The sequence below is a fragment of the Anas acuta genome, chromosome 8 (genome assembly GCF_963932015.1).
Source record: "Anas acuta chromosome 8, bAnaAcu1.1, whole genome shotgun sequence".
Lineage (NCBI taxonomy): Eukaryota > Metazoa > Chordata > Aves > Anseriformes > Anatidae > Anas > Anas acuta.
The window spans coordinates 42,313-57,979 of NC_088986.1; the positions used below are offsets into that span (position 1 = coordinate 42,313).

At 39.1% G+C, this 15,667-nt stretch overlaps 1 protein-coding gene across 2 annotated transcripts in view; it reads right to left on the bottom strand.

Annotated features, from left to right (window-relative positions):
• MSH4 (mutS homolog 4) overlaps positions 1-15,667 on the bottom strand; it is a 37,687-nt gene that overhangs the window by 20,996 nt on the left and 1,024 nt on the right. Inside the window, exons 2-5 of one of the 2 annotated variants that reach the window (XM_068690887.1) lie at positions 8,894-10,057; positions 6,569-6,730; positions 2,456-2,619; positions 1,250-1,357 (exon numbers count right to left, since the gene is read on the bottom strand). In XM_068690887.1, coding sequence (XP_068546988.1) covers positions 1,250-1,357; positions 2,456-2,619; positions 6,569-6,730; positions 8,894-9,434 — 975 coding nt within the window. In that variant the 5' untranslated portion in view covers positions 9,435-10,057. Of the gene's footprint in view, positions 1-1,249; positions 1,358-2,455; positions 2,620-6,568; positions 6,731-8,779; positions 10,058-15,667 lie in introns of both variants that reach the window. The other variant, XM_068690886.1, reaches the window with a different exon arrangement.

Genomic DNA, 15,667 nt, shown 5'->3' on the forward strand with positions numbered 1-15,667 from the left:
TTTTCCTTATCTATACATACTTTGACTGAACCTCCATGAAAATGGTGCTGAATTCAGATGCACACAACTGTTCTATATATTCCAATCCCTTTGTTTCATTGAAGTATTTTCTTTGGACAGTTGTGAAAGTCACATTCTGTAAAGATGGGGGGGGTTGAAAAGCTAAAGTGAATATTTCATCAGATAGGCTTCTCTATTTGTCTAGAGGTATGTGTTTCCATGAAAATATATCAACTGATTTCAGCAATCTGTCTTTACAGAAGTATTCAGTGCAGTTTATTAGCAGAAGGCAAGTCACAAAAGTCTTGTCATGACTGCTTACATGTTCCCTATGCAAGTCATACTATTGTCAGTCATCTATCTTTCTCTTTTATTTAGTACAGTTAAAAAGGCTCATACACCAGATTCTGAAAAAAATTAAGAGGGTTTCTCTTGGATACAACTTTTCCTCTCAAGAACTAGCTACTCAAACTTCTGAGTTTAACCCTGGATTGAATTAATGACTTATAGGGAAGAATTATTTGAATACTTGCATTGATGCTGACAATGAAATTGTAGTTTTCGCTTTCTAAGGTTTAAGCTCAAGGGATCGTTATCAAGCCTTCACTGGTTAAAAGGAAATAAAAATGTACAGGCTAATATAAATGCATGTGTGTAACTTGTGAATGATTTACGCAAGAAAAAGAGGAGGGAAGCCAGTAAGCAGGTCTTACGTGAGGAAACCATCAACAGTGCAGACATGGAAATAAGTCAAGTAGAAACACAGTAAAGCTTTTACAGTTCTGAGGTTTTAATACTCATAAAATACATATACTAATTCATCTCACCCTGTGAGTACTCTTCCTCCTATTCAGTGATGTATTTGCCCATCTATTTATCAAGTAAAAAATAACGAAATAGGAGGAAAGGAAAATACTTGATTTTTTCATCTCTGAATCCTTCCTAGGTTTGGTATTGTTAAAATTACTTCAATGATGCAACTTCAAAATTTTCTGCTTTAATCAGTAATACTGCTTTAATCAGTAATAATCTCTGTAATTCTAAGGATTAGAACAAGCAGTGCTGGAGCTGTGTTTGGGTAATTCTTTACCATGGTAAAAAAAATAGCATAGAAAAGGTCAGAAATCATAGAAAACATGCAAAATATGACTGCATTTAAGGCTTCAGAAGTTGTGGAAGACAGAACTCAACAATCATATAAAAGAGATTAACAAGAGCTCTAAAACATGGAATAAAATTTACCAGCTACCTTGAAATGTTCTGTTATCAAACCAAACAATTTTGTGTTCCCTGCATCACAAGCAGTGTTTGGCATTATTATTTCCAGTGGTGTTAAAATCTTGAGTTTAGTAATAACCTGAAAAAGAAAAAATCCAAATAGTTCAATAAAAATCCATATATAATCTGAAACAGTTCTACACTTTAATGTATCAGCAATAAAGTACTATAGAATTTTTATATTTTAAAATCACAGTTCCAGGCTTGTAAGTAATTACTTAACTTTCTACTAACTTCTACATTAATAAACTAAATCTATCTGTATTTGTAGATATACAAAAATATACATAAAACTATATTTAAAAAAATTAGAGGTTCTCTCTCCCCTGTTATTTGAACACAAAAATATACTTGTGTTCGAAGCAAGAGATAAATATCCAAAACTCTGTTCCATGGCTCTGATGGGAAAAGGACCTTATTTTCAACAGCTGTTGGCTTTCTGCCTTTACAGATAAAAAGTTAATGGAGCTCTGGAAGTCAAAGAAATGCAATGGGTCTGAACATTAATCTTTTGATTAAGAATTGTTTTCAGCTTTGTTCTAACCTCCTCGTATACTTTCTCTCAGTCTCGCTTTTTTTTCTCTTTCAATATAGCTCAAAATGCCCATATTTAAATAAAATTTCATTTTAATTTGTGATACATACCTGCTGTAGGGATTTAAAGAATACTACATGCTCTTCTATTTGTTAGCAAATAAATAAAGAAAAAACATCATTAAGCATGTCTGTCAGATTCATTTATGTAATTATCCACAAACTGTCAAGAGAGAAATGTGGAAAAAAAAAAAAGCCTGTATTTTACATGCTTCAAAATTAAGATATGAAAGAGGGGACACATAACAATGGAAAGGTGAACAAGCATAAAAATTACACAAAAAATTACTCTTCAACAAAAGGCAACTCACTCTCACACAGTTTGAACACACTACTCTTTATGGAAGGATTTTTTTTTCTTTTGTAAAATGTTCTCTCCTGATCTAAAATCTGAGGCATATTAAAGAAAACAGTAGCCCTTGAGACATGTTAAATATTGCAAATTTTCTAAAACCTGTTACTTTCGCTTTTGAGAAATTTATTCTAAAGACTACGTTTCATTTCTGATCGTTCAGCTTTTTTAAGCAAGCAATCCACAGTAGTCAGCTTGTAAGATATACAAAAATTAAGTATGCAACAATACCTTGGCATAAGTTGTATTGTCTGCAAACTGTGATAATATCACCTCAGGATTTTTTAAGTCAATACTGGCCATTCCTACTTCACCTCTGGCAAGGCCTCTTCCCTCTACTACAGCTACAATAACTGATGCAGTGGTATGAGCAGAGACTGCAGATGAGGATGTAACTGTAAAACAGTTGCATATATTCAGTTATAACCCACCTCTTTATACTCGTAGAATCATATTTCAACATTCCAAGCTTGAGCAAGCTGTGACTGAACCGGAACACTGAAACAAGGTTGCGAAGCTAATTTGTGATCAACTACAGTTTAATGAAGTATAGTTGACTGGAGCCAAACTTCCCAGAATCATAGAATCATTTAGCTTGGAATAGACCTCTAAGATCAAATCCAACCGTTAACCTAGCACTGTCAAGTCTACCACTAAACCATGTCCTTAAGCACCACATAGTATCTATACATCTTTTGAATACCTCCAGGGATAGTGACAACTACTTCACTTGGCAGCCTGCTTCAATGTCACACAACCCTTTCAGTTAAGGAAATTTTCTTAATAGTCAACCTAAACCTCCCCTGGCGCAACGTGAGGCCACTTCCTCTTGTCCTGTTGCTTATTTCAACACATTCTTTCATCTCACTACTCCCACAACTCCTCATACTGTACTGAACTTTAAATAGTACTGATTAAAAACATTAATGCAACTCTTATCTTCTAGCACTAATATTTCTGTGCCTAAAGCCCAAAAAGTGAGGCAGTTAGTTTCAGAGATGAGGTATTATCTGCAGTAAGGATTGGGAGGTAAGTAGTCAGGCAAAATGAGTTGATGCTACCACTTAATCCCTGATTTCCCTTTGTGCAACAATATGTCTTATCTGATAGTGAGTCTCCCAGTACCACATTAAGCTCCATTACTTGAGAAGCACTGCTGTTAAGTGCTAAGTTACAGCACTCCCTAAGTAAGAGATTTAACTAACAAGGGTTATGCCCTTTTTCTCTGGTACACTGCATTTCTTTTAATCTATGAAAGATCAAAAATACAAATACAGTACTTCTCTTAGCATCTCCACTAATTTTGTTCCCCATTTGCAAAGTGGTTTTACATCCTTTCAGATCTGACTGGAGAAGCTACTAACATTTTCACACACAGAATCACACACAGAATCTCTAGGTTGGAAGAGACCTCAAGATCATCGAGTCCAACCTCTGACCTAACACTAACAGTCCCCACTAAACCATATCCCTAAGCTCTACATCTAAACGTCTTTTGAAGACTTCCAGGGATGGTGACTCCACCACCTCCCTGGGCAGCCTGTTCCAATGCCTCACAACCCTTTCAGTAAATAAATTCTTCCTAACATCTAACCTAAAACTCCCCTGGCGTAACTTGAGCCCATTCCCCCTCGTCCTGTCACCAGGCACATGGGAGAACAGGCCAACCCCAACCTCGCTACAGCCTCCTATAATGTACTTATACAGAGCGATAAGGTCGCCCCTGAGCCTCCTCTTCTCCAGGCTGAACAAGCCCAGCTCCTTCAGCCGCTCCTCATTGGACTTGTTCTCCAGGCCCCTCACCAGCTTCGTCGCCCTTCTTTGGACCCGCTCAAGCACCTCGATGTCCTTCTTGTAGCGAGGGGCCCAAAACTGAACACAGTACTCGAGGTGTGGCCTCACCAGAGCCGAGTACAGGGGGATGATCACCTCCCTAGCCCTGCTGGTCACAGTGTTTCTGATACAAGCCAGGATGCCGTTGGCCTTCTTGGCCACCTGAGCACACTGCTGGCTCATATTCAGCCAACTGTCCACCATCACTCCCAGGTCCTTCTCTGCCTGGCAGCTCTCCAACCATTCCTCTCCCAGCCTGTAGCTCTGAAACTTATTATTATTATTATTATTTTTTTTTTTTGTTCCAATATTTTCAACCATTGTGAGACTACGCTGTTCATACTCGAAAATGCTGTAGAGATAAGGTAGCTATACCTTTTTTTTTAACGTGAAATTCTTTTAAGACCAGATGCAAAGAACAATTATTAATTTCACCAAAGCAGTTAATAAGAAACTGAAACAAATTTTTAAATGCTAAAGTGTAACTTGCAATCAATGCTGAAATAATTACCACTCCATAAAAAGCAGATGCTTCATGATCTCAAGCTTCTTAACTTTCAGATAGGTGACAAACTAAACCTTACCACAGCTGAGTAGAACAGATTATTTACATACTAATTCCTCATGAATTCATTTAAATGTTCAGAAGAGATGCAATTATTAATTAACTACTAAGTCTAACATATGCAAAATAAGAAAGATACTTGCATATACAAGGAATTATATAAAAACACCTAAACAGTCTTGGATTTTGATACCATATACATATTGATTGATCTGAAACACTAATAATCTGTATCTGTTTCATGGTAATCATTTACATTCTTTTCCACAATTACCTTCCTCTGTTCTTCACAGAATTAGCTCTCAAAAACCAATGGAATGTAAGTATTCTCAGAACAGAACAGTCCTGCTCAGAAGGCGTAATATACCAAACCTGCCATTTTCTTCTAGGTGCACCCAGTTTATACCCCAACAACCAAAACTAATCCTACATGGAATCTCAAAAAGCAAGCAGAATCAGAGTTTATCTAGAAACTGACGATTAAAAGGCTGATCTGCAACTAGCTGTCACCTGAGCATTAGTAATAAAATTAAAAATCTTTTATGCTGCACACAGCTGAGTCTTCATCCTTCATTTACTCTACCTATGTTCTGTAGACCACAAGACGTCAGCAACAGCATTCTTGCAAAGTTTCACCTGAGGCCTACCAAAAATGTAACTGTTATTCTGAATGTCCTACCCAGGACAATTCGTGACTTCCCCCATCACAGTTATTACTCTTCTTTTAATGGCAACTAAAGGTGATGATGATGACAGTTTCTAAATTAAGTACGGTAATTACAAAAATTTTATTTGGAAGATGGTTAGCTTGTGACACTTAAAAAAAAAAAAATGCAGTGACCAATGTTCTTCCTAATGTGCTATTTTAGATACACTTTCTCCAATACAGATTAATGAAAGATTTGTCAAGAGTTTCACATACAACACAGCAAATATAAACAATTGTATAGACACACACATGCAAACATATACGCACGCACGCTTGCACAGTAAAATGAGACTGAAGATACAGTTTTGTTTAATTGTTAAGCTGCATAAAGATGAAAGAGAAATCTGCTCTATGGGTTTCAAAGTCACAGGCACTCTGGTCTCCAATTCCTGAAGTAGTCACCAAAAAAAAAATGGATTCACAACAGCTGAAGGAAATGACAAACTTCATGTTACTTCAGTTGTCCAATGAAGTAATTCAATTCAGTTGCGAGTGAAGACCCAATTTGTAATCTTACCAGGAATAGATGGATGTTTGAAAAATCACTCTTTAAAAAAATCAGTCTTTTTTTTAACTAGTTTTCAGAGTTACCATTAAATAACCATCAATAATCATTAGTAATTGAACTGACAAAGGTTAGACTGAAAGGACTAACTTTGAATACCATTACTTCAGCACTACGAGATAAATACACCATGACACAAGGCACCGTTACCCTGTAAGATGACTGTTCGTAAGCACTTAAAAACATCCACCCAATGAACTACTGTGTAAAGTGTTCTTTTAAAGATCTAATGTTCTATACTCTTGGAGATGTCCACGTAAAATGCACAAAACTTGCATGAAGAAACTCAAGAATTACTTCATGGTATCTTGTACAATGCATTACAAGCCTAAAAAGAACCCTGGAAAAAAAACACTCTTTAGTTCAGTCACAACAGAAACCAACACGTCCACAAGACTAACTGAATGTTGTACAGCTTGAAAAAAAATCTTGATTTTAACTACATTGGTAACTTATACATGAATGCAAACTACGTGACAGGAGTTTGCAATGCCAAGACATCTTAAGTATCTAAAATAGTATTTTGCACTTTCTGTAATACAAGAAACATTATGTTTTGTGTTTTAAAAATCTTCACGTATCTCACCATAATCACATTAAAAAATAAAGCGTGTTTAATGAAATGTTAGAGATACACGTTAAACTACTTCCTTTAAGAACTGTCAGTTTTACCTGAATATCCCATATGAGGGGTACGGCTTCTGCAAACAGATCTACTAGCAGAAAGGGGTAATTTTCCTATACATGTGCTATTCAGGCCTTGCGCAGAAGAACTTGTGAAATTCAACATGCTACCATTTTCTGCACAAGAACTTCTGTCACCAAGATAAGATTCTGAGGGGAAAGAAAAAAAAAACCTTTTGAGAGCAGACACATTACGTTGCCTATCAGTTAAATTAAAAGAACATTTGTGTCACTTCTTATTCAGAATACATGTACACTTCAGAAAACTTCGTTTTTCTTACTATAAGATAACCAAATAATACACATGAATATCTTTCTATAAAAGTTCTATACAGTAGTAGAAGTATGCAATTAAATAAAAATTAGTTTGTTTTGAAACCAGCTGGTATTGACGCAATTATTTTCCACAATGACTGTAGCTGCAGTAGCAACAAAAATCCTTGTTTACATTGCTGAACTGAAACTATAAGTCATTTTACAATGCATAATTTCAAATTCTGAGTTCTAGATTTATGAAAGAATGCTGTAATATTCAACACTATCTCACATTTGCCCATCAGTTTTAAAATCTGTATTTGAAACTACACAGTTGCATTTATGAAAATTCCAATGTTCAAAAAGGTCAAAATACATATATTTAAAAAAAAAAAAAAAAAAAAAGCTAAATATTCCTTTTAAGAGAGGACAGTAAAAGAAAATAAATAACCAAGCTCAAAATTTCCTCCCTTTGAATTTACCTCCCTTCGAATTCATGGAGTTCAACTCATATAGTAACCTAGGTTATACATGTATTTGTCGTCTGGTTTCTTTTACAGATGTATCTTAAGATTGACTTATATTTTTTAAAATCCTGCAATATATCTTTTTCTCAAATCACTCCTTAATTTCAGTAAATTAGTACAGGTATCTTACTTATCTCCAGTTCTCTTGATATGAGTAAATACAACATTACATTGGTAATCTAACACACGCAATTTCTACTTAAGATTTAATATATATATTTATCTTACTTTATATATATTTATATATAGAGTAAGAGTTTTTCCACTTAGAAATTCCAGGTATTAAGAGGCATACAAACCCAAATATTTCTGTTCTATTACATTAAAATTGATTTAAAAGACAAAGTACTTACCGATTTTTGTTAAATGAACCATAAACTATGTGATATTTTATCACGATTGGTATAAAAATATTTACATTACCATATTTATTTGCAAGAAATCTTACAAAGTTGTCACTGTGATACACCTGAAAGCAGACAGTATTAAATCAGACTGTAATTTTATTTTTTAAAAAGTAGACAAATCTGCATCACAATGCATACAGATGATTTTTAAAATTATCACACGCTCAGATCTTGGCAGAACTTCACTCAGACGTTCAGCAGAAGAGCTACTGATGTTGAATATACTGAACCTAGCATAACGTGGTGAAAAAGGTAGTTCTAAAGACCAGAGGATCCAAACCACCCACAAATATTTAACAAAAATATATTCAATAAATAAGTTTTGCTCTACTCAAATTAGCATCACAAGTTTTTGTTGGTTTTTTTTTTGTTTATTTGTTTTGGATTCACCACCCATCATGTACCAATTACTAAAAACCCATGTGCTACCTTCATCCCTATTTACAGGTAACAGAGACATATGTACTTCAAAATGCATTTCAGTAAATGCCCCGTTCTTTTTGAGTAGTTCTACTGAAGGAAAACGACACTTTTTCCAGCCTGCCATGACAGAGACTCTGCTAGTAGGATCAAGTCTTATGAAGTGTTTGATGCATATATGTACAGTATGCAGCAGCTGTTCAGGGGTGTTGTCCCTAGAGAGAGGCAGCAAAAGGGTGTAAAAGCAGCTTTATCTAAAGGAAAACAAACACCAGCATAATATTGCAGGACCACAACATTCTTAGGGCACGCGAAGGATAGCAGCACTTCTACCAATTCCAAAGACTAGGCAAAAAAAACAAAAAAACTGTAACCGACTAGTTCAGGTAGGCCTCTAGTAAAAGCAACCACTGTGGTGACATTCAAACCACTGAAATTGGCCCAGAAAAGACTTCAGGAGCTATATCCAAAAAGTTAGGCAAAAAATAACGTCTATTTAAAGAAGAGTGATGAACACCTCTGTTCTTCTGACGCTCAACACAGAAGAGCCTGGCTAAGATGAAGTGACAGTGCTACACCTTCTTACCTACCGATCGTACAGGATCTTCCGAAGCTCGACTCAAGAAGGCAAACAGAAGACACAGAAATAAACGGAATAGGGATAAAGACCCGGATAAAGATAGTAACACCGCACCGCACCCCACCTCCTCTCCCGGGAACCGGCAGCTTCACCCTGCTACTACTGGCAGGAAGGCCCGCGCCGCTGGAGCTACCCGGCTTCGCCCCGCCGCTGGACAAGTCGCCGGTGCTGTCCGCCGCGCTCCGCGGCGTCTGCAGCAGGCCCAGGGTATAGCGGGGCGGCTCTTCCACTCGCCCGCCCAGCCCTGACGTGGAAGAGCAGCGGCCCGTATAGGACCCTGAGGCTGCCGAGACGACGGCCCGCCCATACGCGTTCGTCTCGCTGCCTCCTCTCGACATCGCCGCGCCGCCTGGATCGGGCACCGCGGGAGGAGGCTCCGTGCCGAAGACCAACCCGCGGCCACCACACTCTCCCAAAATGGCGTCGAAGGCTGGCGTCAAAGGCGGCCCACCTGCGCATGCGCACATCCCCCAACCCCCGAGGCCACTTGCGCCAGGGCGACGGCGGGACGTGGATGATCCCCGGCGCGTGCCGCACACGGGGCTCCTCCGTTCAAGACAAAGCGTCAGTTTTAAGTTTAGTTGCAGCCATACAACAGCTTTCATTAAACATACACAAATACAGCCAATAAAAGGATGGCAAAGGCATGGGGGGGGGGAAATGGAGGAAAGTTTCTACACTTTTTACAACAGCAGCAGAGCATTTAAGCATTGTTTCTCCCTCTTTCTTCATCAGACTATACATTTTGAGGCCATTTTAGCAGGAATTTCAAAAATAGCGCCCCTTCGGAGTTCAGATATCAAAAGATCCAAACTAAAACAAAAAAATATAAATAAAAGTTGGTTATATCTACATATCCTACAGTGACTGCAAGCAGTGGCTGCTCCTCTGCTTACACCTGAAAAGCACTGCCCCAGACAGGTGTGTGCTCTCAGCATCTATCAGCCACAGCTTAAAAAATTCAAGCATCAGAAATTTAAGTTTCATTGCAAATGATAAACAGCATCATCCACAGTTCCAGCTGCTGCCCATCTTAAGTCCTACACTTAACTTCCCATTCACGTTCAGGCTCCAGAAGCAAGCATTTGACAGACCGTCTCCTCTCAGACAGAATTCCAAGTGCATAGCAAGAAAAGCAGAAACAAAAGCAATGTGCAGTGCATGCCCCCCCCGCCTCCCCCACCTGGTCACAAATCAATGCTGACTTCGCCTAACCAAAAAGTGGCACCTGATTCAAAGATCGAAGCCGAAATTCCTTTAAGTGGTATATTCTTTATTGCAGCGCTGGATGCACGGGGGATCTCTCCACCTATCGTGCATACCCAAAGCGGAAAGCAGTCTTGAATTTATACAATCAATCTATCAATATTCTACAAGCGCCTATACATATGCATTACCTATCCCCGCCTTCCCTCGCTTCTCATGCTAATTAGCCTTTTGGCACCTTGGCACCTTGCGCCTGTGTAGAGCCTCCCAAGAATTGTGGGCAGGGGTCTTTGGGAGGAAGACCCCGAGTCTTCCTCACAGTGTACTTTTCACCTTTGGTCAGGAATCTGCTGAATTGGCACGTTTCTTAATTGCGAGAGCTGGTTGTTGCCAATTCTTCCGTTTGTTGTATCTTTATAATGAATTCCAGTGTCCAGTTTTGAGATTTATAGTCCTTACATTTGTTTCTCTGTCCGTCTGCCGCTTCCTTATCATGAGTTCCAGTGTCTTGTTTCGAGATATACAGTCCATGTCTGGGGATTGTCCTTGCCTCCCCAATGCCTCCCCAATACCTCCTTAATCAATCCCCCCTTTTCTTTTCCCATGCAAATTCTTTTGCATCAGATACTTTCATTATTTACAGTAACACAACAAAGCAGGCATCTAAACAACATGCACACAAATATTCCTAACACTACTAATGTGATTAGAGCAATGAACACTTGTTTCAACCATTGGAAATTGGGCAACCAGGAGGTTAACTTATTCCATATTTCACTAAAACTCCATGAAAGATCATCTTTACTGATCTCATGTAGGACCCTTGTCTGCTTCCATATTTCTTCCAGGTCGGTAGAGATCCTTCCACTCTGATCCACATACATACAACAACTTGTATTTATTACTGTACAGACTCCCCCTTGAGCGGCCAGTAACAAGTCTAGGGCCATCCTATTTTGTAATACTACCTGTGATAATCTAGATATCTCTTCTTGTTGAGCCTTTATAGCATCCAGAGTTTTGTTTTCTAACTTCTCTATAATTGCAGAAATATTAACTATCGCCTTTTCCAATTCATTCACTCCTAACCATGGGATAAACCATCGAACAAAACTATGAAAAGCGGTGTGTCTCTCTATCAATGGATTGTTAATTTTTCGTCTAATTCTCCAGATATGATTTCTCAAGTAACCTCGAGGCACTACATCATGTACTGTCATACTGGGGACTACTGCTCCAAGAGTGCAAGTTCCCTTCCAGTTCTCGGGCAAGACCTTACGGGCTGTATCATTGCATAGCCAATACCACCCTTTTCCTTCTGGAACTGGCCAGCTGGTTGAATTTGCCCAACTGCTAGTTGTACTAATATCAATTGTTTGATTACAAGATGTCTGATTTCCCACATAAGTAGTACCCGTATTTATACAATCCTGTTTTCCCATACCCTTAGGCGGGTTACACCTTTGTACACATACATAGTAAGATTCCAATGGCACGAGGCTACTAACTTCTAGTTCCAAAATTTCTTCATATTTTTTGACCCCAAGATGTGTTTTCCCACAAATTAGTCCAAGGTAAGTTTGCAGGCAAGGGAATCCTGATTAACGATACACCCTTATTCCAATGCTGTGGCAGATGGGTGCATACCCAACAGTTTGTCTTATTAATTACTTGAGAAATTGTTTGTATCAGGGACAGGTGTAAGTTCTCATCCCAAACTGCCCACCCCGAATCTGAGAACCACACCCCTGCAATCATTAGGATCTGGAAAACCATAATTTTGTTGGTCCAATTGGAGTGGTGGTCCATATCCTTGCCAGGGCCTTCTTCACCCTTGAATCGTGGATCCAAGCTGCTTGCTCCTTAATCTTAATGGCGGTGTGTGTTGTCAGTAATACCTGGTATGGTCCCGTCCACTTTCCTTCCGTTTTTCCTCTAGGGGTTGTCCTGAAAAAGTCTTTATATATAATCCCTGAGTTTAAAAGGGTGGATTGGTTGATCCAACCATCTAGCCCAGGTCCTGAGAACAAATTTATGTACTTTATTTAAGTTCAGTTATATATGCATATACATATTCTAAACCTAACTGCGTTCGATACTATGAGCCACGTCAAATTAGAGGGTATTATTATGTGGTTATCTTTTAAATATACTCGTCCATCTGGTTTCATTTTACCTTTCAAATCTTCAATTAATTTTAAGTCTTCTTTTGTATAATTTGGATATAGTTTGGATTTTACCGTCTGGTATCAAAGACAATGCCTTCACCTCAGTTATTTCAGCTGCCCGCTTAGCCTTTGCCAATCGATTTCCAATTTCAAAATCGGTGTTCCCCTTTTGGTGTCCCTGACAATGCATGATAGCTACCTTTTCTGGTTGTTTTACAGCCTCTAACAATTTTAAAATTTCTTCTTTCCAAATTGCTCCATGAGCATGTACCATGCCGAATGTATATTTAGAATCTGTCCAAATATTTATTTTCCTTCCTGCTGCTAGTTCCAGTGCTCGCATAAGAGCAATTGTCTCTGCTTTCTGGGTGGACGTCCCAGGGGTAATGGTTTGGACTTGATTACCTGTTGAGTGGTTGTAATGGCATACCCTGCCTTACGTTGTCCTTGTTTCACAAAGCTGCTTCCATCAGTATACCAAGATTCGTCAGCATCTTCTAAAAGTTCTTCCTTAAGATCGGGTCGATTAGAATACACAGTCTCCATTGTTTCTAAACAATCGTGAATCACAGGTTCCGCCGGAGCATCACTAAGAAAAGAGGCTGTTATTCCTAGGAAAGTTCGTAATTCTTTAACAGTCTGTGGTTCTGGGGTACGACAGATTGCTTCCTTGCGTTCCGTCCCCAATTCACGTTGTCCTCCTGAGATCTCAAATCCTAGGTACGTCACGTGGGTTTGAACCAATTGTGCCTTCTGTTGTGAAACCCGGTATCCATTCATTCCTAGGAAATTAAGGAGGCTCACCGTCCACTGTATGCAGCTTCCCCTGTCTTTGGTAGCAATCAAGAGATCATCAACATATTGCAGCAGGACCCCTGCAGAATTGGGGGCTTCCCAGGATTCAAGTTCCTTTGCAAGTTGATTACCAAAAATCGTAGGGCTATTTTTAAACCCCTGAGGAAGCACTGTCCATGTCAACTGGACTTTTCGTCCTGAGTCAGGATTTTCCCATTCAAAGGCAAAGAGGTTTCGGCTTTCTGGGGCCAAGGTTAAACAAAAGAAGGCATCCTTTAAATCCAGAACGGTAAACCAGACCAACTTGTCCCTTAACTTGGTCAATAGCGTATAAGGGTTTGCTACCACAGGGTGTATGTCTTCAGTGATCCTGTTTATTGCTCTCAAGTCCTGTACTAACCTATAACTCTTCCCATCCGGTTTCTTAATTGGTAAGATGGGAGTATTATATTCTGATTCACACTCGACCAGTAACCCATATTTCAAAAACTTATCTATTGTATCTTTTATTCCTCTTCTATCTTCTATTCTAAGGGGGTACTGCTTAACCTTTACTGGCTTCTCTCCTGGTTTTAATTTTACCATTATTGGTGCAGCATTCTTTGCTTTCCCAGGGACATCAGATTCCCACACCCCTGGATAAACCTGATCCTGGATTTCCGGAAGGGTTTCATTAAAAGAATCAGTTTGGATCAATACCAAACTTAGTGCACTTATAAGTCGGTCTTCTTTTACTCTTAACTCTACCCTTCCCTTTTCAAAAACAATTTCAGCTTCTAATTGCTCTAATAAATCCCGTCCCAATAAAGATCTAGGAGATCCCGGCAAATACAAAAACCTATGTATTCCCATTTGCTTCCCCAATTCATATTCTAATGGCTTTAAAAAGAAAGCTTTTTCGTGCCTACCCGTTGCCCCCACCACTGTCACAAAATCTTTATCTTCTGGCATCAACTTCTGATTTAACACTGAATATGTAGCTCCTGTATCTACTAAAAATTCTACTTCCCGACCCAATTTCCCTAGCTTAATTTTAACCAGTGGATCTGCTAGGGTAGAGTCCCCCGGTCTCCTTCATTGTTTTGTAGCCATTAATAGCTTATTTTCCTCTTGCCGCTTCGGGCATTCCCTTTTCCAGTGTCCTATCTCTTTACAATAGGCACACTGTTCAGCCCGCAAGGGGAGTCGAATTACCTTCCCCCCCCTTCTCCTGCCTCGAAAAGATTCTTCCTGCTTTCGCAGGGCTGCCACAGTGGCTGCTGCAATCGTCTCACCTAACTTTTGCCTTTCATTCCCCTCACGATTTCTAAACACTCTCCAGGCTTCTTCTATTAATCGTTCCAAATCCCTTACGTCTGGTTCTTTCATTTTCTGTAGTTTTCGTCTAATATCTTCCGCCGATTGACCCAAAAATAGAGATACTAATTGAAGTCTACCCCCCTCAGAGGAAGGGTCTATAGTGGTAAACTTCTGCATTGCTGCCCTCAGCCTTTCAAGAAATTCGGATGGGGTTTCTTTTAGACCTTGTTGGAAGCATATTCTCAATTCCCAATTCATCCAGATTTTAGTATTTACTTAGCCGTTCATAATTTTAGGGATGATTAGGGTCTCAGTGGGGTCGGTCAGGGGAATGCAGTTGTCCACAGTTCCCTGAGCGGTCCCATCGGTAATCTGAGCTCGCACATGAACTCAGGTTGTTTTAAGAGTTAACTGTTTTTCTGTTTCCATAACCACTCTCTCTCGGACCCATCATGATCCATTTGCCCCAAAGGGCTAACACCCATGATTTTAAGATCTCTGCCCAGAGCAGAGGCAGAACTATTAACATTCCTACATCCTCCTTCCCTGCTCATTCAACTTCAAACACCTTTAACACTTTCAACAACCCTTTTAACACTTCCTTTATCTTTCTCCAGCCTGTACTTCTCTAATGCCAACATCAAAGGCTCAGTCAGGGGCCAACTTAATTCCGTACCTTTTCCCACCAAGATGCTGAAACAACATCGGTATACAACATTTCATCCTATTCTCCTTCTCAAAACCAACATTAACTGTAGCAAAACATTAGAGTTTAAAGTTCCATTTAGGGGCCACTTTTCTCCACATTCCAGCTTATAAAGCGGCCACCATTGATTACAATATTTTATCAATGTTTTCCTGTTCACACTTCCACCGGCAGATCCTCCAATATCCTTCCAGTGTCTCAAAACACATCCTAACGCACTTTTCTTTAAAATTTCACTGCTTGTGCGCCCCCCCATTTTCCAGTTCACACTTTCAGAATACACATATCACTTACAAAAATGTGGGCATGCAGGTATCTTTCAATAACGATGTCACGAAACTATTACTATTACCAGGAATATTGCCAAAATCACAATAACAATAATCAGAGTCAAATTCCACATGCAATAAGTCAGAAAACCGAACTGTGTAACACCATAACGATATCTTTCTTATAACAATGCCACGAACCTACTATTACCACCAGAAAAATAGCCAAAATCACAGTAACAATAACCAGAGTTAAATATCATACTCCATGGGTCAGAAAACCGAAATAGACAACACAATTCCAGATGGACCTTAAAGCGAGCTCCTTCCTTAAGGTCCCCAAACATATACTTATGGTGCTAACCACAAAGTATATACCAAACACTGCCTCGCAG